The sequence below is a fragment of the Artemia sp. Qi Xiang Cuo genome, chromosome 15 (assembly GCF_049724085.1).
Source record: "Artemia sp. Qi Xiang Cuo chromosome 15, ASM4972408v1, whole genome shotgun sequence".
Taxonomy (NCBI): Eukaryota; Metazoa; Arthropoda; class Branchiopoda; order Anostraca; family Artemiidae; genus Artemia; species Artemia sp. Qi Xiang Cuo.
Window position 1 is genome coordinate 37,717,421 of NC_142808.1, and position 27,810 is coordinate 37,745,230.

Below are 27,810 nucleotides of genomic sequence, written 5' to 3' on the forward strand. Positions count from 1 at the left end.
TTGCCACAGAAAAATCTCTCCATGGATAACCACCCCCCAGCAGAAATCTCCCCTCTGAAAAATGTATGCATGCTTCTCAATAACAATCAGGCTAATGTACGCAAACAATGGGCAAAATTCATAACTTACAGACCTTTGTCCAGGGTCTGTGGGGGTCAAGTCATCCCCAAAGACATAGTAATTGGATCTTTCAACTATGCTGAGCCGAATGGCTACCTCAAAATTTTGATTGGATGATTTTGAGGAAAGGGGGTGTGGGAAGGGCGCTATTTGCCCTCCTGGCAGCCTGAAACCTCTAGTGTAGGTTCTCTGATACGCTGAATCCGATCGTGCAAATTTTGTTAAGATTGTTTGACTTCGGGGGGTGTCTGACCCATTTTTTGAAAATCAGGTAATGTTTCTCAGGCCCGTAGCTTTCAAAACGAGCAAGTTCAAAACGAGCAGAGGAGTAGGACTGGTGCCCCCGTGCCTCCTAAAGACCAGAACATATCACAGCATGTTTAGTATACAATCCTTTGTTTTTCAGTAATCTTGGCTATGATGGTGATTATTCTCTGATCTTATGAGAAATAGAAATAAATAGCTCAAAATAAGGATTGTTTTCAGTAAAGTGCAAATTATATTCTAGTATTTAGGAGGCATGTGGGGACGGTAACCCTATTCAACTATTTATCTGCCAAATTCTGAAATTCACAAAAGAGAAGAAACTCAGCCATTTATTAAATATAACCAAAAATGAAGAAAGATTATAATGTATATAACACAAACCGTAAAAAAAAACAGATAAAACTAGAGATGAGCAGATTAAACCTATTAGCAATAGAAATGAGAATAAGGATTCAACTCGAGCTTTAAAAAAAGAAATTACTACAAATAAGAGTGGGACAATTTCAACTCGAGCTTAAAAAATACTACAAATTAGAGCGGGACAATAGCCCCCCTTGATCTTCTAATTGCCAGATTGTCATTAACTTTTGTTAACATTAAAATTTATGGTTTTTAAAAGTTTATGAAAAGTTCTTCGTAAATTTTATGTTTTCACATTAAATCATACAGATTGAAATAGTTATTGATTTCGGTTAAGTAGACATTTCATATCTTATTCACTTTTCCAAAAACCTTGCTGTCACTTTTCCAAAACCCTTGCTGTTCCCATCGCTAAAGAATAAGGACGAACCCGGCTGGATATATTCTGGTTATTTCTTGAATTTAAACACAACTGAAGCATGGTCGTCAGTGCGCAAAAAACTTCGGTTGTGTATATCTTTTACAACAGCCAATTGCCGAACACTTCCTGTGTATACTGTAGTTTCAGAGCCAGAGCAAAATTCAGTTGGGTGGTAAAGAACACAGATTTTCGCCTAAATAAAAGAAAGTATTAGTTAAGGCAAAAACAGCACACAGCGGTAACCTAATTTTTCCGCTTCAACACAGCTTCAAATTAAAGCTCAAGCCCTATTCGGCAATTAATAATGTTGATGGGTACATGATATCTGCTTCAAATACGACTCAAGTTCAATTAGTAGAGAATGTAGACAATTCATGCCAGTAAAAACAGCGGAAATGCCAGTGAAAATGCTGAAAGGCTGCCCCCCCCTCTAGAAATTACACAAAAAAATAAAACCTAACAATAAGCTAACCTGGTTCTACCAGGTTAGCTGCAAATTTGGTTCTTTGACATTCTTACTTGTTTGAGGTGTTTCAACCTTGCCTTGCATCAAGGATCACTCAGACTTGTTTAGTTTATGATAAACGATTTTACTACTAATACTTACAGTATTTCAAGCAATTGAGCATTTTCCATGTTCTACTGCCCTTTGAATAAATATCTTTCTCTTGTGTCTTAAAAGAAATGTTATAATAGTTTAAAACTTAAGGATGAGGGGGAGGGGGCGGGGTCATTTGAGGGGGGTTATATGGATGACTTGTCGATCCTTGAAGTATGTCACAGGAGTATTTGAAGTAACTCCTTTTGGATGAGGCTAAGAATCTAAATATAAAAGTAGATAGCACTAAATCAAATACAATGAAGGTTCACTACTTAAAATCTACCCTCGTTTTTCTATACCTACCCCACCCGAAACGCTAATGTCAACTTAAACTCCTTATAGTGCATTTACACAGCGGAAATCCGTCCGGATTTAGCAATCCGTGCGGAGATTCAGTCTGTTTTCGTGCTTGAAAAACTCTCTAGCTTTCCGCAACAATTTGGTCGAATCAGGACCGATTTTTGGTAAGATTTTTAAATGAATAAAACCATGACTAAGGATCATCAAAAACTTCACGATCTTGTAACATTGGTTCAAAATTACCCCAACGTGTATGATACTGTTCACCCAGGCTATAAGAAAATCAAGAAAAATGGTGTCATTTGACTCTTTACTGCTCAACAGCTTTCAGAGGAGGGTCCCACTGATGCATTTATTTGAAAACTTCGCCTTAACACGTAGCGTTTTCAGGGCTATCGTCCAAAAAGATACGGACGGGTTTCCGCATGGATTTCCAAAATGTGTAAATGAACCATTAGTGTCACAATTTCTAGTAATCTTAAGCGGGGCATGTAGGTTTGAAATACTGTTAAACAAGCAAACACATCACTACTTTTAAATAAATTTAAATGCCTTAAAATACATTCCCTCTGTGTTTACTTATCCTTTGTCAGGGCTTTATTGGAGTATGCATATCCAGTCCGGTATTCACAATTTTCAAGAGAGTTTAGAGACATACTCGAGTCAGTCCAAAAGCGTTCACTTAGAATCATTTACAAAGAGAGTGAAATCCCCTACTCTTTCCTCCTTAAAGCCGCATGCATTACCACCTTAAAAGAAGGGAGGGATAAAATTTGCTTGCGTTTTGCAAAGTATGTCACTCCCAATCCTCGCACTGAGGACTTTACTTTCAGATTTCACAACCCCATTAGACCTTGATTCCCCCACTTAGCGTCTACAGCAATTCCAACTAACTCTCCAATCCATGCAGTTGCCAAGAGATTTTGAAAACTTTCATCCCCTTTATTTTGGAGCACCTTAATAATTTCAAATATAGGTCCTGAACAAAAAAAATCCTTTCGTCTCTTTTTATGTACACAAAAAAATAATAAATAAATAAATATTACACTGTGCCCACACAGCTCTTTACTTAGGCGGAACTTTTGCATTGTCTATGATGATGCGTTATCACAGTAACTATTCACCTTTTTCTATTGCCATATTCATTTTTGCCAATTTTTGATGCTTCTTTGGTTCTAGTTTTTTCTGTGTTTCAATCTTTAAGCTGTATTCTTTAATCTAGTCTTTTACACAATCATTTCTTTAGTTATCAGTATTTCTGATTGTTTCTCTTATTCTTTGTGATTATGACTTGCATTACATTTGTGGTTCCAAATGTTTTGGTGTTAACATTATTTGACGTGAAACGCGAATTCGGCTATTTTTATTTAGCCTGTGATAGTCGTTTCTCAATAAAGTATTATATTATCTCACACAATATTATGGTTAAGAAATTATCATCAGATTTTAATTCCAAAGCTTGAATTAAATAACAATAACAAAACATAAACAGTATTTATGGCGGTTTTGATCACATAAGTTTACAAAAGACCGAAAACTACAATATTTTAGCTGTTTCTGTATTAAGCCTAAGACTGAACATTTGCAGTAACAATATTTTTTTTGTAATTTACATAACCGGGTTTCAAGTCTACGGCAAAGGTCATTAGCTGATAAATAGGGAATTTATTAATTTAGCTAAGGTAATCTATCAGGTTTGAAACGTCTAGCGAAGGACAACTCTTAAAAAGGCAAAAATAAAATACTATTTTACTAAAGACGTCCCACTTCCAGGCTACGTTTAGTCTGAGACAGAAAGCATCTCAGCAAATTTTTAGAAAATGAGCCATCATTATTTAATCAATCTGTACTTCCTAGTAACTTAATCTTGACCAAAAGATTTGCATTTTATTCCACAATTTTCACTGGCTTGTATAATCCTCGGTTTTCTCTTTTTTCCTCGTTTTTCTCGCTACTATTTTGTCGTTTTAGCTTAATCAAAAAAAAAAAAAAAAAATATGTGCCCAAGCACGTTCTTCTCTTTTTCCTTGGTTAGTGATTTAAAAAATTCTTTCTTTTTTTTTTCAGTCGTATCTCAAACAATGTGGTTAATTTTTGAAATTATTACTTGAATCTAACGGTCATCGATTTTCAGAGCCATTACGGTAATTAGAGCGAATATTTTTCACTTACCCGCACCCCAACTATACAAAACGAAGACGCTCATGCCCTTTCTTTGAGGAATGTAGACACACTCATAAGAAGGATAAATAGAGTTTTAAGGTTATTTATTCCTTAAAATCTTAATTAATTTTTGATTTCTTAAAGTTATAAAAGTGAAAACATTTAAAAGAATTTTTTTCAGTAAAGTACAAATTATAGCATGGCTCTTAGAAATTATGGGTTTAGAAACCTACTCAGATTAATTTCTGCTCGTTTTGAGTTTGACATATTTTAATTCTTTTTTTTTTCATTTATTTATTAATACTGATTAGTGGTAGTTGTATGCTTGGTAGATTATTTGATTCTATTTTTGTTCATTTTTGGTTTGGTGGAGTTCTTTACTTTTTTTTAAAAAAAACTTATTTTGTGCAAAAAGTTTTTTTGATTAATTTCTGTTCGTTTTATATTGACAGAATCTTTTCCAGGGAGAAAGAGTGAGCCTTTTCTGAAGTTAAACAACCATCCCTTCCATAAAAACCTTTAATACACCCTGGGCCTAACTTACAACCCTTGCCCTAAGTCTCTGGGGTTTGTTTCAACCCCAAAAGCCTTGTTATATGACATTTAGACTATTTTGAATAGAATGACTATCTCGTTATTTCTATTAGACGCATTTCGGGACAATATAACGTGTGTGTAGGGGGGAGAGGGTAGCTACACTCTGATCACTTTGAATCTTAAAAATGCACTAGAGCGTCTGATTATCAATCCGTGTGTGTTGGGAGCTCTCGGGGGTTTGTCATCCTCAAATACTTAATTTCCAGAATTTTCAACTACGTTGAACAAAATGGCTTTCTCAAAACTTTGATTGAATGTGTTTAGTGTTATGGTGGGCGTGAGAGTGGGGTTAGTTGCTCTCCATTCAGTTTTGACTATTAAAAAGGGCATTAGCCCTTTCAATTTCCAATCAAATGAGCCCTTTTTGAAGTTTCTACGACAAAACTTTCTTTAAAAACCATATATCACCCCAGGGCAAAACTTAAAAACCTTACCCTGAGGGTTATGGGGGTAAGGGATTTGGCATCCTCGAAGACATAATTTCCAGACCTTTCTAATAGGTTTAACATAATGGCTATATCGAAATATTGACAGGAAGTGTTTGAGGAAATGATAGACATGGAGGGAGACATTTACCCTCTGACACTTTCGACTAATAAAAAGGGCACTAGTCCTCTCAATTTCCAATCAAATGAGCCCTTTTTGAAGCTTCTACAACAAAAATTTCTATAAAAACACTAAATGTCCCAAAAGCATAACTTACGACCCTTGTCCTGAGGGCTATGGGAGGAGGGTTGTCATCTTCAAAGACATAATTTCTAGACCTTTCAACTACGTTGAACAATAGGGCTATCTGAAAAATTTTCATTGGATGTGTTTGGTGAAATGGTGAGCGTGAGATTGGGGTTAGTTACCCTCCAATCACTTTTGAATACTAAAAAGGGCACCAGCCCTCTCAATTTCCAATTGAAATGAGGCCGTTTTGAAGTTTCTACAACAACGCTATCCATAAAAACTTCAAATGCCCCCAGGGCATAACTTACAACCTTTGCCTTGGGGGCTCTCGTGGGTTTGTCATCCTCAAATACATAATTTCAAGAACTTTCAACTACGTTGAATAAAATGGCTATCTCAGAACTTTGATTGAATGTTATTGGGGAAATGGTGGACGCAAGAGGGGGGTTAGTTGCTCTCCATTCACTTTCGACTATTCAACAGGACACTAGCCCTTACAATTTCCAATCAAATGAGCCCTTTTTGAAGTTTCTACGACAAAACTCTGTAAAAACCATATATGCCCCCAGGCCATAACTTACAACCCGTGCCCTGAGGTTGCAGGGGGGGGGGGGGGTTCATCCTCAAAGAGCTAATTTCCAGAACTTTCAACTACGTTGAAAAAATAAATATCTCAAAATTTTGATTGGATGTGTTTGGGGAAATGGTGGGCGTGAGAAGGGGGTTGGTTGTTCTTCAATCACCTTGGATTATTAAAAAGGGCTTTTGCCTTTTCAACTTCCAATCGAATGAGCCCTTTTTGAAGTTTCTACGACAACTCCTTCTATAAAAACATCATATGCCCCCAGGGCATAACTTATAACCATTACCCTGAGGGCTGTGGGGGGGTTGTCATCCTCAACGATCTAATTTCCAGAACTTTCAACTACGTTGAAAAAATGGCAATCTCAAAATTTTGATCGTATGTGTTGGGGTTATGATTTTATGAGAGAGGGGTCAGTTGCCCTCCAATTACTTTCGACCATTAAAAAGGGCACTAGCCATTTAAATTTCCAATTGAATAAGCCCTCTTTGAAGCTTCTATGACAAATCTTTCAATAAAAACCTTATATACCCCAAGGGCATAACTTATAACCCTTGCCCTGAAGACTGTGGGGGGATTTTCCTGCTCAAAGATATAATTTCCAAGACTTTCAAGTATATTGAACAAAATGGCTATCTCAAAATTTTGATAGATGTTTTCCTGAGAAATTGCCTATGGACTGTTTTAGGTACCCGACTGACTGACCGTATTTCAAACAGTAGGCTGGGCAAAAGGTGTGATTTAAGCCCCAATTTCTAGGGCTTTAATTAGAGATAGGTTGAGATGGTTAGGGCACGTTCTACAGATGAAGGATGACAGATTGCCAAAGATTGTCCTTTTCCGCCAACCATCTAGGGCTAAACAAAAAGCAGGTCGTCCTCGGTTAGGGGATGGAGGATGTCATAAGGAGAGATTTAAGGAAATGGCTACTTCCTGGAGGGTGTAAAGAGGAAGGCTTTGAATCGATTGGGATGGAGGAGCGTGCATCACTGTGTTGGCCCCAGGCGGCTTGGTGCTGCAGTGAGCTGTTAGTAGTACTAGTATGCATGAAGTATACACTTTTACCATATATAAAGTGTAGAATTCAGCTGGAAACGAAGGAAACTGTTACCGTTAACAGGAAACCGCATTTTATTGAGAAATCTTACAAATTACTTGCAGAATATCAATTATCTCGATATCTGCGTTAAAATATTCACAGGCAAGTCAGGTTTCAACAAATCCACATTTTGAGTTTTTATAATGCTCCATTCAGACTGCAAAAGTCATTTGTGAAAAAAAAAGAAAAAAAGAAGATAAAGAAAAGAAGAAAATCTCTAGCTCATTTATAAATGATGTAAAATCAGGTATAATTTAAGTGCATTCAATAAGTATATTTAAATTAAGGTACTATCAAAGGCCTTGGGCTCTTTAAATATATCTTCAATGTTTATCGCTACTACTGACGACTCGTCGCAAAATCAAGGCACCCCTTCGGCCAAGACAGAAGGGCAAACTCTTCCTCTACCGCGCTTCCTTCAATTTCCCAGTTTGATCCCTTTAATGAAAGCTCTGCTCATATAAATCCACCTTTCCTATCTTTTCCAACACTATCCGAGGATATACTTCTTCTCGTTTGGCCCCTACTGGATTCCAAAAAGCATGAATTTGGGCAACCTAAATTCCAGAGGTGATACAACTCTCTTATCTGCTCCTTCATTCTATCCCTAGATAGTATAAACGTATTACACTTTTTGTGACCTTCTCCTTTGGCACAGTCCGTCAAATGAGCAACCTAAATATGAATAATGATTAGTATCCTAATCATTATTCCAAGATATATCTTGGTGTGAAGTCTATTTTCTCAGAATCTATTTACCACTTATTCCTAATTTAAGCAACTTGGATGTATTCAACATCAATCTTGAAAACAAATATCGTACCCTGAACTCTCAAAGCCTCCAAATTCATTTATTTGGCTAGTATCCCAGACTCCCAAATCTTATCCCTAATCTGATTTTAGTGGTACTGTATCGTTCCATTTAGTATCGTGCTCTCCCAGAGTATTTGCAGAAAATCCATCAAAATTGTCCATTTAAAAACGCATAAGACACACCCATGTTTAATTTCTGCCTAGGTACTAATCTAGTCACAAATTTCCGTTCCTACCATAACATCAACAATATTATTTTCATACATAGCACAAGTCACTTTATTCTGTTACACCATATAAAGATAGGACCCTTAGATAATCTTTTCTATTTGCTGAAATTTGTATTATCAGTTATTAGCCAAAGCAGGTCAGTTATAGCCAATGACCATCAGTATCAGTTATTAGCCAATGACTGGTCTCATATCCTTTCTATTTGATAAAGCTAAATTTGTTATTTTTTAAATAGCGACGAAGACCACACTGCCATTCCATAACAAACAAACATATTCAGAGACAACAGGGAAAATTATATATATATATATATATATATATATATATATATATATATATATATATATATATATATATATATATATATATATATATATATATATATATATATATATATATATATATAAAATGATCTGCTGAACCAAGGATAAATTGTACCTTTAAAATAAGTCAGGTTTTAAATCTTACAGGGCCTTACCAATTAAATTAATTAAAAAAAAAGCTTTAGAAGAAATGTAAAAAGCCATCGAAAAACCAAAAAAGAGCAAAATAAAGTAATACAACAGGCGTTAAACATAAAACAACCAGAAATTAAAATCAATAATAAAATAAAAATTAAAGACGTAAAGGCATTACCACAGATAACAGTTGGGCTACAATGGTTCTCACATCCCCTCAGGTTGCAGTGTCTTACCCTTATCCATATTCCCCTAGTAAATTTCTAACCCTTATTTTCACCAAGAAATTATTTTTTGTTATAAGATAAGTATGCAGTTATTATAGAGATAACACCAAAAACTGCGTTGTTCACGTTGGAGGGGCTAGAGGTATTTGAAGGATTAAAATAACACCTAAATACCTTCAATTATACAACACCTGACAATGCTACCATAAGGATCCAAACCGGCTCAGGTTATACCCACAATTATAAAGATTTAATATTTTTGAGTGATTCGAGTTTTAAGAAAGTGCAGCAATTCCCTTTTCTATTAAAGTGTATTTGTGAAGATTTGACCAGTTCCATAATTTTTGGCCTTCGCCCTAGGGGTTGTTTAGGTCTTAACTCCTATTAAGTTTTGATCATTCTGAGAGAAATATATAATTAATAAATTTGATCCAATGCGATTAAAACGACAAGAAGAGTAGAAGGATTTTGCCCCTAAATCACTTTGGGTCTCTTAACTATAAGGGCATCTCGGAACAATAAGGGCACTGGAACTTTCAAGTTCTGAACGAATGAGCCACTTTCTTACTTTCTACGAATACCTCTTTTACTTGAAACGGCCGTAAACAAAAATATTGGTTTACATGAAACCTCTCTTCACGTAGACAATACTACTCCGTTAACCCGGATAAATATCCTTCTCATATTTCTTCAATAGCCAGGCTTTAAAAATAGATACAACTTAAATCGCTAATAAAGGTGAAACTGAACTATTGCAGAAAATTGTCAATAGGGAGGTAAACCGACACATGTTCATAACACGAAAACCCAAATAGACAGACGCACAAAACACGCCCATGTGTTTGTCTGTGCTAATGCAGGGAATAGTTGGCTTTCCCTGCTATTGGAAGCCAGCTATAAAAAGCTGGCTTCCTATTAGATTTAAAAACTGTTAGGACACAAAGCAAAAAGGTACAAAATTTTTTCTGAAGTTTACAAATTTTACCAAACCTTCCCTCTCATAGAATCATTTTCTAGACTACTAAAAGAGCAAATTGTAAGCAAAAATATAATTTGATTCCTATTTGTTGGATCTTAGAATACGATAAATTTAACTTAACGATTCCCACAAAAATTTTATAACCTAAAAACAAGGGATGACAGAAATGGCATTCAATATTAACTCAAAAACAAAGTAAAAAATTACATTTACACTGCTGCCTGAACAAAATTCGATATTGTTTTTGTTTGTCGTACTTTCTCTTTACCAACTCAATTTTACATGTGGCGATGTTAAAACGAATTTTCTTTCCAGGGGGGGGGGGGGATTTTCACGGAAGAAATTCTTCATGGGGAATTTTGGCGAGAGAAATTCTCTATTGAGGGATCTAGAATGGAATTGTTAGGAGGAATTTTTCTGACGGAGAGAGGGGGTTTATATGGGTGAAAATTTCTCTGTGAGAGTTTTTCCGTAGGGGGAGGGACTTTTACATGGAGGAAGAGGAGCAGATTTTCCAGGCATTTCTTCAAAAAAAAGATCACAAATTAAATATTAAAAAATAAAATGAACTTAAAGTTGAAATTATGTGAATTATTGGAAAATATCTATATTAATGGTATTTCGAATAAGTAAGTAAATTAGTAAGTAAGTAAGTAAATTAGTAAGTAAGTAAGTAGAAGTAAATAAGGGCATTTCGAGTAGTCTATCAGTTCTGCAAGCCATTTGAAAGCAATTCTAGACCAACAATGATTCATAAATTAATGACCGACCTTTTCCACATGAATTGCAGGTAACTGGGTGACTGAGATTGTTCATACTAAATGAGCTTGCCAACTGGAATCGCATTGAGGGGGGGGGGGGGTTGGGTTGACTCAAGACGGGCAATGTAGACGCTGTACTTGTAAGAAAAACACGGGACTGAGATATTTTGAGGTTTTTCAACAGAAATAATTACTTATCTCTGGGGGCTATCCCTTCCTCAATATCTTACTCTTTATGCTAAAGTTTGACTTATTGCCCTAATTTTTTCAGAGAGACTACTGAAATACAAGGGCCCTCTAATTAAAATCAGAAGTTTTTTTTGGAAATAAAAAAAAAAAAAATTTACCGTAAAGAGTCGAGTATTTAGGAGGTGGCATCCCCCTTATATACATAATAATTTATGTTTGTTCTAAGTTTTAATGATACTCCCTACTTTCAGTTGAAAAAACGTGATTTCTCATACTTAACTGAAGGGGTTTTGAAATCAAACAGTTCGTGGTCACAAACTGTAAGTAAGAAGCAACTCAGCCCAATAGTAACCAAAACTCTAAAAACAGAATTTTGATAATATAAGATACATCTAAAGAATTAGATTTTCATACTGATTCCAAATATATGAGATTCATTAACTTTAATGTTACCCTTCAAAAGAACAGAGCCTGAGAAAATTTGCCTGGTTTTTGAAAAAAAGAAGGAATCTCCCTGAAAAGTCAATGAATTTTATTCAAAATAGCACCATACGATTTAGCATATCAGAGAACCATATCGTAGAAGTTCCAAAGTTCCATTTGCGAAAACGTGGAACTCTGTATATATTTTTTCCAGAAGAAAGATCACGGATGCGTGCTTATTTGTTTTTTGCTTTGTTTTGTTAGTTTTTTCCCCTGGTGATAATTTTATCGAACCAGTATTCTTAGAATAATAGAAAAAGGTTCATTGTAACGGACATTGAAAACTCTAGTAACCTTTTAAGTGATCAAAATGAATGGAGAGCAACTAGCGCTCCTACCACGCTCTTTTGTCTCAAACATTTTCTGATAAAAGTTTTGACAGCCATTTTGTTCAGCATAGTAGAAACGTCCAATAAATATTATTTTTATTTATCTTAATTTCTCTTTGGTGACAATTTTTTAGCTGTGAAGAATAGGCAAATTGTCCTAGGGAAGATGAGCAGAGGGATTAGACAAACATTGAAATTAGGTTTCGTCAATTCTCCGTTTCTTTACAGAGATCATCTTTTTTTTCTTTCAGTTTTGATTGAGCCTCTCTGACCTCAGAAAGCTCACGAATGTCCATATTTCGTACGAACCTTGAGTCAATAAGCTAAGGTAGCAAGCAATGTTCCCAAAAGAATTGGAGCTTTGGCAATGTCTTTTTCCAAAATTCCGTGTCACGTTGGATCTCGACAATTTCAAAATCACTTTCGTCAAAAAAAGCAATTAGAAAGCCAGTTTCTCGGTCTAAGATATTAAGACTTGTCTATTAAGAATTATGACCAAAGATTACCTCAAGGGAGCTTTTCCAGAGGACTGCAGAAGATCCTCCAGATGCTTCAATGTTTCCTTTAAAGCATGATCCGCCAAATCAATCTTTGTGATTACAACGAACACAGGAAGTTCTAAAGCATATGCCAAACCTGCAATAGAAAGCTTATAAACCCCTACAGATACAGTACATGTAGAGGTTTCGTTCGAGGAACTGAATTATCAGTTCCTGATAATTGTGAAAGTGAACGAATGGAACGAACGCCAAGAACTGATCCGATAAACACCGAAGGCGCTAAATCACAAGGCACATAACTATGATTGCTTCGGCGATCATCTGCTCACTTTGGATTTGCCGCGTTTATATGGAGTGATGCGCAAAAGCATTCCCTGCCTGGAACCGCGTTGTTGTCATTGTGAATTTGTGATTGCTGCCCTGTTCGGGTCGCGACAGTTAGATTAGAGACATGTTCGTCAGACGAAACACGAATTAGGAATTTTCTATATATATATAAAAAAAAAAAATTAACAGGCTAAAAGCGAGGTGCGTTATTTCGTGAATTCATAAGCAATGATCTTGAATAAACTATTTTGTTGAGGAGATAGTTGTATTTCTCGTTATAATATATTTATGCATATAATGCAGAACAGACTTACACTATAACATTGATATTACATTGTAGTTCAATTATTTTTTTTTATTATTGTTATTCATTTTATCCCCAAAATAAGTGGACCAAGTAAAAGACAACGACCCTATAATTTTAACACTGATTGGGAGGAATCATATTGTTTCGTTAATTTAAAAAATAAATGCGTTTGTTTGTTGTGTGGTGGTAACATTGCAGTGCCAAAAAAAACAACGTTGAACAACACTTTCAGACAAATCATGGTACTTTAAATGTGAATTATCCTCTTATATCTGAAGTAAGAAAAACTGTAATCTAAAATCAAGTCTAACAGCACAACAGACTGTTGTCACAGACATGTGGAAATTTCTGAAAAGGCCATTATTGCTTCTTTGAAAATATCTCAAATGCTTGCAAAAAAGAAGAAACCTTTCATCGATGGTGAGTTGTTTAAGGAACTTTTTTGACTGGTGCCGATTGTTTGTTTGATGGATGTTTTAACAAATGTGAGATTGTCTCAGCAATACAAGACTTACAGTTGTCAAATAACACAGTGACAAGAAGAATACATGCAATTTCAACAGACATAGAAACATAGTTAAAAACTGACTTGGAAATATGTGAATGGTTTCTCGCTACAATTTGACGAGTCAACAGATATATCAGACACCACGCAGTTAGCAGTTATGGTGGGAATGGTGTTTAGTAACTTCAAAGTAAAATAGAATATGTTACAAATACTACCTATGAAAGGACAGACAAGGGGTGACTTGACTTACTTGACTTAAAGCTCTTGCTCGGCAGCGTCGCCAGCGTAGAGGCAACCACACGTCAGCGCCGTCAGTCGTCTCCAGAGTGGCCTGTTTAGTGCCAGGGTAGGATCTTCATTGGGGTCAATGCCCCACGCCGTGAGTTGCTCGCGGATGATATCCGCCCATCTCATACGTGGTCTACCTCTGGGGCTTTTCCAGCCATTTGCAGTTGGATCGAAGTCAAATATAACTCGGGTAGGTGTTTCAGTGTTTTATTATTCTTGTGTAATTTCTAGAGGGGGGGGGGCAGCCTTTCAGCATTTTCACTGGCATTCCCGCTGTTTTTACTGGCATGAATTGTCTACATTCTCTATTAATTAAACTCGAGTCGTATTTGAAGCAGATCCATCATGTACCCATCAACATTACTAATTGCCGAATAGAGCATGAGCTTTAATTTGAAGCTGTGTTGAAGCGGAAAAATTAGGTTACCGCTGTGTGCTGTTTTTACCTTAACTAATACTTTCTTTTATTTAGGCGAAAATCTGTGTTCTTTACCACCCCACTAAATTTTGCCCTGGCTCTGAAACCACGATATACACAGGAAGTGTTCGGCAGTTGGCTGTTGTAAAACATATACACAACCGAACTTTTTTGCGAACTGACGACCATGCTTCAGTTGTGTTTGAATTCAAGAAATACCCAGAGTATATCCAGCTGGGTTCGTGCTTATTCTTTAGCGATGGGAATAGCAAGGGTTTTGGGAAAGTGACAGCAAGGTTTTTGGAAAAGTGAATAAGATATGAAATGTCTACTTAACCGAAAACAATAACTATTTCAATCTGTATGATTTAATGTGAAAACATAAAATTTACGAAGAACTTTTCATAAACTGTTAAAAACCATAAATTTTAATGTAAACAAAAGTTAATGACAATCTGGCAATTAGAAGATCAGGGGGGGGGGCTCATTTGAGGGGGGTTATATGGATAACTTGTCGATCCTTGAAGTATGTCACAGGAATATTTGAAGTAACTCCTTTTGGATGAAGCTAAGAATCTAAATATAAAAGTAGATAGCATTAAATCAAATACACTGAAGGTTCACTACTTAAAATCTACCCTCTATACCTACCTTTATCTTTTACCCTCTATCTTTTCTATACCTACCCCACCTGAAACACTAATGTCAACTTAAACTCCTTATAGTGCATTTACACAGCGGATATCCGTCCGGATTTAGCAATCCGTGCGGAGATTCAGTCTGTTTTCGTGCTTGAAAAACTCTCTAGCTTTCCGCAACAATTTGGTCGAATCAGGACAGATTGCTGGTAAGATTTTTAAATGAATAAAATCATGACTAAGGATCATCAAAAACTTCACGATCTTGTAACATTGGTTCAAGGTTACCCCAACGTGTATGATACTGTTCACCCAGGCTATAAGAAAACCAAGAAAAATGGAGTCATTTGGCTCTTTACTGCTCAACAGCTTTCAGAGGAGGGTCACACTGATGCATTTATTTGAAAACTTCGCCTTAAAACGTAGCGTTTTCAGGGCCATCGTCCAAAAAGATACGGACGGGTTTCCGCATGGATTTCCAAAATGTATAAATGAACCATTAGTGCCACAATTTCTAGTAATCTTAAGCGGGGCATGTAGGTTTGAAATACTGTTAAACAAGCAAACACATCACTACTTTTAAATAAATTTAAATGCCTTAAAATACATTCCCTCTGTGTTTACTTATCCTTTGTCAGGGCTTTATTGGAGTATGCATATCCGGTCCGGTATTCACAATTTTCAAGTGAGTTTAGAGACAAACTCGAGTCAGTCCAAAAGCGTTCACTTAGAATCATTTACAAAGAGAGTGAAATCCCCTACTCTTTCCTCCTTAAAGCCGCATGCATTACCACCTTAAAAGAAGGGAGGGATAAAATTTGCTTGCGTTTTGCAAAGTATGTCACTCCCAATCCTCGCACTGAGGACTTTACTTTCAGATTTCACAACCCCATTAGACCTTGATTCCCCCACTTAGCGTCCACAGCAATTCCAACTAACTCTCCAATCCATGCAGTTGCCAAGAGATTTTGAAAACTTTCATCCCCTTTATTTTGGAGCACCTTAATAATTTCAAATATAGGTCCTGAACAAAAAAAATCCTTTCGACTCTCTTTATGTAAAAAAAAAAAATAAAAATAAATAAATAAATATTACACTGTGCCCACACAGCTCTTTACTTAGGCGGAACTTTTGCATTGTCTATGATGATGTGTTATCACAGTAACTATTCACCTTTTTCTATTGCCATATTCATTTTTGCCAATTTTTGATGCTTCTTTGGCTCTAGTTTTTTCTGTGTTTCAATCTTTAAGCTGTATTCTTTAATCTAGTCTTTTACACAATCATTTCTTTAGTTATCAGTATTTCTGATTGTTTCTCTTATTCTTTGTGATTATGACTTGCATTACATTTGTGGTTCCAAATGTTTTGGTGTTTACATTATTTGACGTGAAACGCAAATTCGGCTATTTTTATTTAGCCTGAGATAGTCGTTTCTCAATAAAGTATTATATTATCTCACACAATATTATGGTTAAGAAATTATCATCAGATTTTAATTCCAAAGCTTGAATTAAATAACAATAACAAAACATAAACAGTATTTATGGCGGTTTTGATCACATAAGTTGTCTAGACACACAAGGAATTCACAACAACTCAAAGGTACAGCATGCGTAGTCTTTAAATACTTTCAATTAGTAAGGATTAATCAAATTTGGTGTTATATTATCTTACCGAGAGGAAGTTGAAAGTGAATTAATTATATTTTTTGGTTGCATTGAAAAATTAGCAGATGTAATCTATCTTATTGAATAGATTTAGCAAAAAAATCAAGAAGCAATAAGCCAACTTTAAAAATGCTTTAGAGAGAAACTTACGCTGAAGCATTCAGTCGATTCTGGTTTTGCCTCTGGGGACAGTAACACCATCCCTTTACGTATTAAATTGTCAAAGTCCTTGTTGAGAACCACAGACGCGCTTTGACCAGCATATACAGTTTTATGCGGTTGAGTGTTTCTATGAATCGAGGATGTTCGTGCACGGCGGAATTCTCCATCAACGAAGGGCCCTACAAATAAAAATACCGTCACTGTAATATGAGAGTCACGACAAAAATATTTTTCGATAAGAATAAAAAGGAAGAGTCACAGACATCTTCAAGAAGTCTTTCCTCTTATTAATTATAAAAATAGTTATGATAAGCTCATTAATCCTTCTTGAGTTCATAACATTGTTAATAACCCCCCCCCCCCCCCTGTTAGCTCAGATTTCAGCACTTTGACTATGTCGTCTCAAAGTCGGAATTGACCAGTTCTGATGGCCACTTTAACAGTTTTGTTCACTTGCCGCTTTTAGAAAACTGTGAAATATTTCTTTCATCCATCTAGTCTGTATCCTAGTTTCTTGCTTTGGCTATAGTGAGAAGCTTTTTTTGAGAAATTTCATTCCAGGTGTCCTAAGTCATTGAATTTTTCAAGAGCAGATCAACTGCAAATTTTACATGGGAAGGTGGTATTTTGAAATTCCTACTTCAAATATTTTCCTATTTCTATGATTCAAAACAGTTCTTTGAAGAATTCTATCACGCGTCTTTGGTTAAAAAAAACAAAAAACTTGCAATCAGCCTGCTTTTCCCAAGCCACAGTCTGCTGCAAGTTAAGACCGCTAAAAGAACATTTCTTAATCCTGAAAAGTAGTTAGGCTGCTACACTTGGCCAATACGAAGGAAATGATACAAGAAAGGATCGAATATAAAAACAAGCAACATTAAAGAACATGTTCCATAGAAGTTTTATATTCCATATGGCAAAGTTTCATTCAATGTAAGAAAAAAAAAAGAAACGTTACAAAAATGGCAGGAAATAGATGTCCCTTGGATAGCAATTAGGCTCTAATTGGAACTAAAAGAAACTTTTCTTTTAGACCGACACTCCTTGTCTCGATAGTGTCACATAGTTAGATACAGCTTATATCAACATCACTATTCATCCTAAAAAGGCACTAGCCCTTTCAATTTCCAATCAAATAAGCCCTTTTTGAAGTGGCTACGACAAAGCTTTCTTTAAAAACCATATATCACCCCAGGGCAAAACTTAAAAACCTTACCCTGAGGGTTGTGGGGGGGAGGGATTTGGTATCCTCGAAGACATAATTTCCAGACCTTTCTGATAGGCTTAACATAATGGCTATATCGAAATATTGACAGGAAGTGTTTGAGGAAATGATTGACATGGAGGGAGACATTTACCCTCTGACACTTTCGACTAATTAAAAGGGCACTAGTCCTCTCAATTTCCAATCAAATGAGCCCTTTTTGAAGCTTCTACAACAAAAATTTCTATAAAAACACTAAATGTCCCAAAGGCATAACTTACGACCCTTGTCCTGAGGGCTATGGGAGGAGGGTTGTCATCTTCAAAGACATAATTTCTAGACCTTTCAACTACATTGAACAAAAGGGCTATCGCTTGAAATACTGTAAGTATTAGTAGTAAAATCGTTTATCATAAACTAAACAAGTCTGAGTGATCCTTGATGCAAGGCAAGGTTGAAACCCCTCAAACAAATAAGAATGTCAAAGAACCAAATTTGCAGCTAACCTGGTAGAACCAGGTTAGCTTATTGTTAGGTTTTATTATTCTTGTGTAATTTCTAGAGGGGGGGGGGCAGCCTTTCAGCATTTTCACTGGCATTTCCGCTGTTTTTACTGGCATGAATTGTCTACATTCTCTACTAATTGAACTTGAGTCGTATTTGAAGCAGATATCATGTACCCATCAACATTATTAATTGCCGAATAGGGGCGTGAGCTTTAATTTGAAGCTGTGTTGAAGCGGAAAAATTAGGTTACCGCTGTGTGCTGTTTTTACCTTAACTAATATGAAAAAGGGTGAAAAACGAGGATTTTGTCAGTCACTGGCTGACAAAATCCTCGTTTTTTCACCTTTTTCATTTTATTTTTCATTTTGTTAGTTTCTCTCCTCTCTGAATTTCATTTGTCATGTATAACCAGTGTGGTCTAAGAATGTATCTAAGGTTATTATTGCTTGACTAACTGTCAGGTGATCAGGTGACTAACTGTCAGGTTTGTGGGGCTGCTGCCCCCAAACCCCCCACTTTTCAAGATTCTTGTGTTAAGGCTTTTAATTCCTGAATATTCAAATCAAATGCACAGTAAGATTTTCTTTTTTCAACTTTTCTTTGAGCATGCGGGTATACGGCATGTTATCAAAACAGTGGAGACTTACCTGTAAGCTGAAGGCTGAGTGTAATATTCTTCTGGAGATGCCTGTTGAGCCAAAGGATTTAATAGATTGGATTTAAAAAAGAAACTGAGTTTCTTTTTAAACTTTAAATTTAAGAGATACTACTTTAAATTCAATATATAAAAAATTAACTCTGACAGGGAATCAAACACGGGTCTTCCACATGACAGACAGGAATAGTGAACACTGTACTATCAGTAGAGTAGTAGGTTCCATTTCTAGACCTTTATGTTCCTTCCCGTGTATTTCTGGACCTTGTATACGCCGTTTCAAAGAGATTCCTTTCTGTGATATTCTGGACCTTGTATACACCCTTTCAAAGAGAGTGAGTATCCCCTCTATTTATGATCTGGTTAAGTGGATATAATCTGGTTTGGTTTGCTATTGCGAGAGGACTCAAGCGATTTCTTTCTTTGTCATGAGATTTACATAAGCAATTAAACCTGTATTATAAAACCAGCGTGTCTTATTTCGTTGTAATGCAATTATTTTTTGTATATACAAAAAAGGGGTAATGAGATATGCGAGCATTTGCAAAAAGGGGTAATTATTGTTGAAAAGGGTAATTACTTCTTTAGTTTACGAGATTTGCGAATTTTTTGCGAAAAGATCTCAGTTACATACGGATTCGGTTACACGGGGATTAGTTAAATGGGGTCAAGTTGCATGGGGAGTTCAGGAGCACGAGGGGGTCAGGTGTTTAGTGGAGGTCAGACTCGGATGGGTGTAGGACATGGGTCGAGTGTCGGGAGAATCTACAAGGTATTGTTTCACATGGTCGTGATAGATACTATCACACCCCCACCGGTAGAAGATCCCTCCCAAAAACAAACGGTGATGTTCGCAGTTTATAGTGGTGCGTGTCCACGGTTCGAATTATTTTTTTTATTTATTGTTTTTACCATTACCACAAGGGGTTTTTATTTTTTTATGTGTAATACTCTAGTTTCTTTTCTTAGTTTTGAAAACATTTTTGAAGAAACTAAATTTCAGTTGGGGTGGGGGGGGGGGGAGGAGGGGGCAAAAGGAGGCAGGGGGTGAAAATTTGGTCTGAGAGAGGCAATTGTCCCCTCTGTCCCATAGGAAATTACGCTCCCCAACCCAGCCCCTTGCCACTTACTGACAAGAGTGAATCCGGGGAGAGGGTTAAAAGTTCTAGTGCCCTGTTTAAGCGACCAAAAAACTGAAGGGGCAACTAAGCTCCATTCAATGCTCAATGTCCCCAAAGTTATAGGGGTCGTGTGTGTCTCATTGGGCTATGTGTATCTCTTTGGGAGCGTTTGAATCTTTTGGTTACTAAAGTATTATATTTTTATCATGTTTTAGGATATTCGATTAGGATTAACTTAACTTAAGTCCCTGAGTGTTGTCGAGGGTAACATGTAAGTACCAAATTTTGAGTTCACTGCAGGGGATTTTCCACAAGGAGAATTTTCCATGGGGAGGGAATTTTCCAGGAGGTGAATTGCTCCAAGTTTCGTCCACTAACCTGAACGGTGGAAATTCAATAGCTCAGAATTGAGGTCGTAGTCCACCAGCCTGAACGATGGAAATTCAATAGCTCAGAATTGGGGTCTTAGTCCACCAGCCTGAATGGTTGAAATTCACTAGCTCAGAATTGGAGTCTTAGTCCACCAGCCTGAATGGTTGAAATTCACTAGCTCAGAATTGAGGTCTTAGTCAGCGTTCAGATTGGAGCGTTGGGGTCCGACTATCAGGGCTTTTATTTGTCAATACCTTAATTCTAAGCGATGGAAATTAACTCTATTGGTAACCCATTGTGAAAATGGAAAAAAAAAAAAAAAAAAAAAAAAATAAATTTTTGGGTTTTGTTTATAGCATGGAATGGTTACCGCTAGGGCAATAGTAAAACCGTTAACGGTTTTATATATCCGTGAATAAGTTATAAAGCGAGAGTGGAAGTTGGGACAAAGTTCTAGGGCCCTGTTTAAGCGACCAAAAAAACTGAAGGGGCAACTAAGATCCATTCAATGCTCAGTTTCCCCAAAGTTATAGGGGTCGTATGTGTCTCTTTGGGCTATGTGTATCTCTTTGGGAGCGTTGAATCTTTTGGTTACTAAAGTATTATATTTTTATCATGTTTGATGATATTAGATTAGGACTAACTTAACTTCATTCATTGAGTGTTGTCGAGGGTAAAAATTAAGTAACAAATAATTAGGTCACCGCATTTGATATTAAACAATTAGACTATACCATGTGTATTGACAATTAACGGAGGTGAAGTGCGACAAGTTTCGTCAACGAGCATGAACGATTGAAATTCACTAGCTCAGTATTGGGTTCTTAGTCCCACATACTGAACGGTTGAAATTCACTAGCTCAGAATTGGTGTATTAGTCCACCAGCCTGAATGGTTGAAATTCACTCTATAAGTGAGAGTGTGATTATGTTGGGTAATAACTTATTATATTGTGATAATGTTTTATGATATTAGATTAGGATTAAACTAACTTCATTACTTGAGTGTTGTCGAGGGTAACACGTAAGTACCAAATTTTGAGTTCACTGCAGAGGATTTTCCACAAGGAGAATTTTCCATGGGGAGGGAATTTTCCAGGAGGTATCGTTTTCTAAATAATGCCAGTAAATCTGGCCCCCATCTCCACGGAAAAATCCCTCCCTCCCCCTTCAAAAAAAAAAAATGTCTGTTCAGTTTGGGTTTCATTTATTTATCGATGCGGATTTGTGACAATCTGTTAATACATTTAAGCAATAAATATCTTTAAGCTTAACCCCTCCTTGTTCTTTAGAATAGTTCTATTGTAAGCAAGTAACAAACTCTTTCCTGAAGTCATTATTCAAATCCTTACTTTGATTCTGAATTTTCTTAATGAAAATGAAATAAGTTATTGATCAATTCTATTTTCCTAAAATAATATCAAAATTTTCCACTTCAGTTAAAAAAAAAAAAAAAGTTAGTCTGAAGTTGATGGTGAGTCGGAGGGTTACTCTATGACCTTTCTAATATTCTCAATACTCAAAGGTTCAAATGCAAGAACTTATTGATTTTCTTTAATTTATATAAAAATATCATATCTATCGTGATGAAAACCACAAAGTAATGTATATTTTTTACATGTTCTACACTTATATGTTGATTCATATCGATGTATATCTCTCCATATCAAAAACCAAGTCCGCTGCTTACACCAATAGCATCTATCGTCTTTGACTATATCGTCGGGGTTATGGGGATAGTACAATCCTCCTTCGGGTTTCATTACAGAACTCTGAAAGTAAACGTATATTAAATTATTAAGAAGCCTATTTCCTTCATATGAATACTTTTCATTTTAAACTTAAAATATGATAAATTATTTATTTTCATTATAACTTATTTTCTTTAAAAAATTGGAAAAAAAAACCAACTTCACAATAAAGAGTAACAAGTTAAGGATGAGACATACTTTTTATCGTTTACATAATTAAATAAAAAAAAAAATGATATATTTGAAATCAGCATAAAAATATGTTTCTATTGATGTATCCATGGATATCAAATTTCCAAAAGAATTATTTCGTTTAAACTTCTATAAAGTTAAGTTAAGATGTTTATCTCCAATCCCCACTCAAGAATTTTGATCTGTAAGATCTGAGAAAAACTGGTTTGTAATTGCATTCAGCATATGCGATAGAATTGACTATGGTACGAAAAGAACTCATAAAACTGCAGTTTCTATAAGAAAGGCTGAATTACAAAATCAAAATTAAATTGCATTTACTACTTTTCATTTAAACTAATACAGTTTCTATAAAAAAATTGAAATTATTTCGTTTAAACTTCTATAAAGTTAAGTTAAGATGTTTATCTCCAATCCCCACTCAAGAATTTTGATCTGTAAGATCTGAGAAAAACTGGTTTGTAATTGCATTCAGCATATGCGATAGAATTGACTATGGTACGAAAAGAACTCATAAAACAGCAGTTTCTATAAAAAAGGCTGAATTACAAAATCAAAATTAAATTGAATTTACTACTTTTCATTTAAACTAATACAGTTTCTATAAAAAAAATTGAAATTATTTCGTTTAAACTTCTATAAATTTAAGTTAACATGTTTATCTCCAACCCCCACTCAAGAATTTTGATCTGTAAGATCTGAGAAAAACCGGTTTGTAATTGCATTCATCATATGCAATAGAATTGACTATGGTACGAAAAGAACTCGTAAAACTGCAGTTTCTATAAAAAAAGGCTGAATTACAAAATCAAAATTAAATTGCATTTACTACTTTTCATTTAAACTAATAAAGTTTCTATAAAAAAAAAAATTGAAATTATTTAGTTTAAACTTCTATAAAGTTAAGTTAAGATGTTTATCTCCAATCCCCACTCAAGAATTTTTATCTGTAAGATCTGAGAAAAACTGGTTTGTAATTGCATTCATCATATGCGATAGAATTGACTATGGTACGAAAAGAACTCGTAAAACTGCAGTTTCTATAAAAAAGGCTGAATTACAAAATCAAAATTAAATTGCATTTACTACTTTTCATTTAAACTAATACTGTTTCTATAAAAAATTGAAATTATTTCGTTTAAACTTCTATAAAGTTAAGTTAAGATGTTTATCTCCAATCCCCACTCAAGAATTTTGATCTGTAAGATCTGAGAAAAACTGGTTTGTAATTGACTCCAATAAAATAATAATAATTATTTAAGAAATATAAATAAATAGATAAAAATGACTTCTAAGAAGCCAAAGAATTTTTAAGATTTTTTTTTGAACTATCCGAATGAGTGGCACCTTCGATCTGATTCAGGCAACTTATTCTTTTCAATATGACTCGCCATTAAAGGATTAAAATCTGACCTTAGAAAGGGAGTAAAAGGAACTTGAATACGATTGTTTGTATTGCGACGATTATAATTATTCTGAGCATAAGTAAAAGATGGCGGAGCACCTAAGGGAGGGGGGAGGTACCACGAAGCTGAGAAAAAGTAAAACATGCACACCAAAGAATATACAGTGACTCAAGATCAAGTAATGGACTAACTCCTGAACGACTAGTTTCCAAAATGAGGTTTCTAGCTTTATTATAAACCTTAGAAAGGGGTTTTAACAGTAAAGGAAAGGTTGAAATTCATACTATCGGACAGTAAGAAACTTACGATTGGATCAAGCAGTGAAGGGGGATTTTTAAGTTCTAATGTTGCTTCTTACTTTCAGTTGAAAAAACTTGTTTTTTTTAAATTTAATTTCTGATCGTTTTTTAAATAATGCTTGAAAATCCAGCGCACCCTTCCTAGAACTATCAAAAAGAGCACTAGAACTCTCGATTTCCAATCGAATGATCCCCCTTTGAAGTTTCTACGACAACCCCTTCCATATGAAGTGCCTCTGGAAAAAAAAAATCAGAGGCAACGCTGTAGCGTTGCCTATAGTAAAGGCCATACGGCTCCAATGTTTTATTATTTATTATTATCTCTTATTTTTTTTCCCAGAAGCACTTCATATGGAAGGGGTTGTCATAGAAACTTCAAAGGGGGATCATTCGATTCGAAATCGAGACTTCTAGTGCCCTTTTAATAGTTGAAAATGATTGGAGGGCAACAAGCCCCCCCCCCACGCCCACTATTCCACCAAACACATCCAATCAAAATTTTGAGATAGCCATTTTGTTCAGCATAGTTGATTTCCACATAGAAAATATATTTTTGAGGAGGGCACTCCCCCACAACCCTCAGGGTAAGGGTTTGAAGTTATGCCCTGGGGGCATATAAGGTTTTTATAGAAGGTGTTGTCGCAGAAACTTCAAAACAGGCTCATTCAATTGGAAATTAAAGGACTAGTGCCGTTTTTAATAGTAGAAACTGATTGGAGGGCAACTAGCCCCCCCTCCCATGCCCATCATTCCCCCAAACACATCCAACTAAAATTTTGAGATAGCCATTTTGTTCAGCATAGTTGATTTCCAGATAGAAAATATATTTTTGAGGAGGATACTCCCCCACAACCCTCAGGGCAAGGGTTTTAAGTTATACCCTAGGGGCATATAAGGTTTTTATAGAAGGCGTTGTCCGAGAAACTTCAAAACATGCTCATTCGATTGGAAATTAAAGGGCTAGTGCCCTTTTTAATAGTCGAAAGTTATTGGAGTGTAACTAGCCCCCTCCCCCCCCCCCACGCCCATCATTTCCCCAAACACATCCAATCAAAATTTTCAGATAGCCATTTTGATAAGCATAGTTGATTTCCAGATAGAAAATATATTTTTGAGGAGGACACTCCCCCACAACCCAGAGTGCAACTAGCCCCCCACCACGGCCATCATTTCCCCAAACACATCCAATCAAAAGTGTGAGATAGCCATTTTGTTCAGCATAGTTGATTTCCAGATAAAAATATGTTTTGGAGGAGGACACTCCCCCAGAATCTTCAGGGCAAGGGTTTTAAGATATGCCCTGGGGCATATAAAGTTTTTATAGAAGGCGTTGTCGTAGAAACTTCAAAAACGGCTCATTTGATTGGAAATTCAAAGGGATAGTGCCCTTTTTAATATTCGAAAGTGATTGGAGGGCAACTAGCCCCCCCCCCCACGCCCATCATTCCCCCAAACACATGCAATCAAAATTTTTAGATAACCATTTTGTTCAGCGTAGTTGATTTTCAGATAGAAAACATGTTTTTGAGGAGGAAAATCCCCCACAACCCTCAGGGCAAGCGTTTTAAGTTATGCCCTGGGGGCATATAAGGTTTTTATTGAAGGTGTTGTCATAAAACTTCAAAAAAGGCTCATTCGATTGGAAATTCAAAGGGATAGTGCCCTTTTTAATAGTCAAAAGTGATTGGAGGGCTACTAGCAACCCCCCCCCGGCGCCCCGCATTCCCCCAAACACATAGCCATTTTTGTTCAGCGTAGTTGATTTCAAGATTTAAAATATATTTTTGAGGAGGACACTCCCCCACAAACCTCAGGGCAAGGGTTTTAAAGTTATGCCCTGGGGGCATATAAGGTTTTTATAGAAGGCGTTGTCGTAGAAACTTCAAAACGATCTCATTCGATTGGAAATTAAAGGGATAGTGCCGTTTTTAATAGTCAAAAATGATTGGAGGGCAACTAGCCCCCCCCCCATGCCCATCATTCCCCCGAACACATCCAACCAAACTTTTGAGATAGCCATTTTGTTCAGTGTAGTTTATTTCCAGATAGTTATTTCCACGTCGTCGTGGTTATTTCCACATTTTCAACACCTGGCGTCCGTACTATCATATAATCTACCAAGCATACAACTACCCCAAATCAGTATCAATAAATAAATGAAACCCAAAACGAAGAAAAATTAAAATAAAGATTAGAGTCAAACTCAAAACGAGCATAAATTAATGTGAGTAGGGTTCAAAACCCCTATGCTTTCTAAAAGCCAGAATATAATTTGTACTTTACTGAAAAAAAAAATTCAAATGAGTTTACTGAAAAAAAATGTGCATTGTCAATTTAATATACATATGCTGATATTTATTACCTAAAATCTTAATTAACTTTTTATTTCTTAAGGTTACAAAAGTGAAAATATTTCAAAGAATTGTTTTCAGTAAAGCGCCAATGACGCAGTAGGTTTTAGGCTTCTGCAGTGAGACGATACCCAAACTCTTGTTTGTAGTTATTTTTATTCGATTCAAACTTGATTTCCATCTTCAATTTAAGTTTCACTCGTTTTAAGATTTATTTATTCATTTACATTAATTAAATAAAAAAACAAGTTTTTTTAACTGAAAGTAAGGAGTGACATCAAAACTTAAAACGAGCAGAAATTATTCCGTATATGAAAGGGGCTGTCCCATCCTCAACGCCTTGCTCTTTATGCTAAAGTTTTTTATTGTTTAAAAAAATAGAGTTGTGAGAAAGTCAAACTTTAGCGTAAAGAGCAAGGCGTTGTGGAGGGGACAGCCCCTTTCATATACGGAATAATTCCTGTTCGCTTTAAGTTTTAATGTCGCTCCTTACTTTTAGTTAAAAAAACTTGTTTTTTTTAATTATTTTTTGAACGTTTTTGAATAAATGCAGGTTTTGATCTTGGCTCACAGTACATGAATTATTAAAACAAAATTTTCATATTAATTTACTTTTATTTGGTTAAATGGCTTTCTCGAAACTTGTTTCATTTTATTTACGAACGTTTTTATTAGTAATAAATATACGTAACTTACGAATTAATTTACGTAACGAACTTCTATATTCATATATTTTTAATACGTATATTAGGGGGTTCGCCCCCTAGTCAATACCTTGCTCTTTAAGCGAAAGTTCAAATTTTGTTCCAATTCTCTAAAACTGACTGCTTAATCACAAAAGCCGTTAATTAGAATAAATAGCTATTCTTAAAACACTAAAAAAACTTTGTCTTAAAATGCGGTTGAGCTACTAACGAGAGAACTTTACTATAAATGCAATGCTTTTCTTTTGTTAACAGTTTGCTGGTACTGCTGCTGCAGTTGAAAAAAATTTTTTTTACATTTAGGTTTGGATCTTTTTTTAAATAATGATGGGAAGTCCGGCGTCCCCTTTATAGCAATGTCCCTTCCCCCATGAAAACTTCCTTCATGGAAAGATCCTCCCAAATAACCCCCGACACCCCCCCCCCCACTACCAGGAAAAATCTCCCCTGAAAACGTCTGTACTGTATACTTCCCATAACTAATACTATATGTTAACATTGGGTAAAGTTCATAACTTTCAGCCCTCCTCCCGGGAACTTCGGCTGAATAAGTCATCCTAAAAGACATACTTATAATATTTTCGAACATGCTGAACAAAATGGCTATCTTAAAATTTTGATCAGGTGACTTTGGGAAAAAATGAGCGTGGGAGGGAGCCTAGTTGTCCTCCATTTTTTGGTCACTTAAATAGGGCACTAGAACTTTTAATTTCCATTCCAATGAGCCCTCCCACGATATTCTAGGACCACTGGGTCGATAAGATCACCTCTGGGG

The 27,810-nt window shown here is 35.7% G+C and overlaps 1 protein-coding gene across 2 annotated transcripts; it reads right to left on the bottom strand.

The window, feature by feature from the left end:
- Positions 1-831: 831 nt before the first annotated feature.
- On the bottom strand, positions 832-16,653 carry LOC148943636 (GTP-binding protein AGP-1-like). 2 transcript variants are annotated; one of them, XR_016142955.1, is made up of 4 exons: positions 16,463-16,653; positions 13,549-14,580; positions 12,163-12,292; positions 832-1,361 (listed from the first exon to the last, which is right to left on the bottom strand). XR_016142955.1 is itself a non-coding variant. In XM_089101423.1 (3 exons), the coding sequence occupies exons 1-3, from the start codon at positions 16,470-16,472 to the stop codon at positions 1,268-1,270; spliced, it is 234 nt and encodes a 77-aa protein (XP_088957549.1). In that variant the 5' UTR covers positions 16,473-16,653; the 3' UTR covers positions 832-1,267. The 2 variants fall into 2 exon arrangements, 1 of the variants encoding a protein (XP_088957549.1); XM_089101423.1 differs by lacking the exon at positions 13,549-14,580.
- Between the last annotated feature and the right edge of the window lie 11,157 nt (positions 16,654-27,810).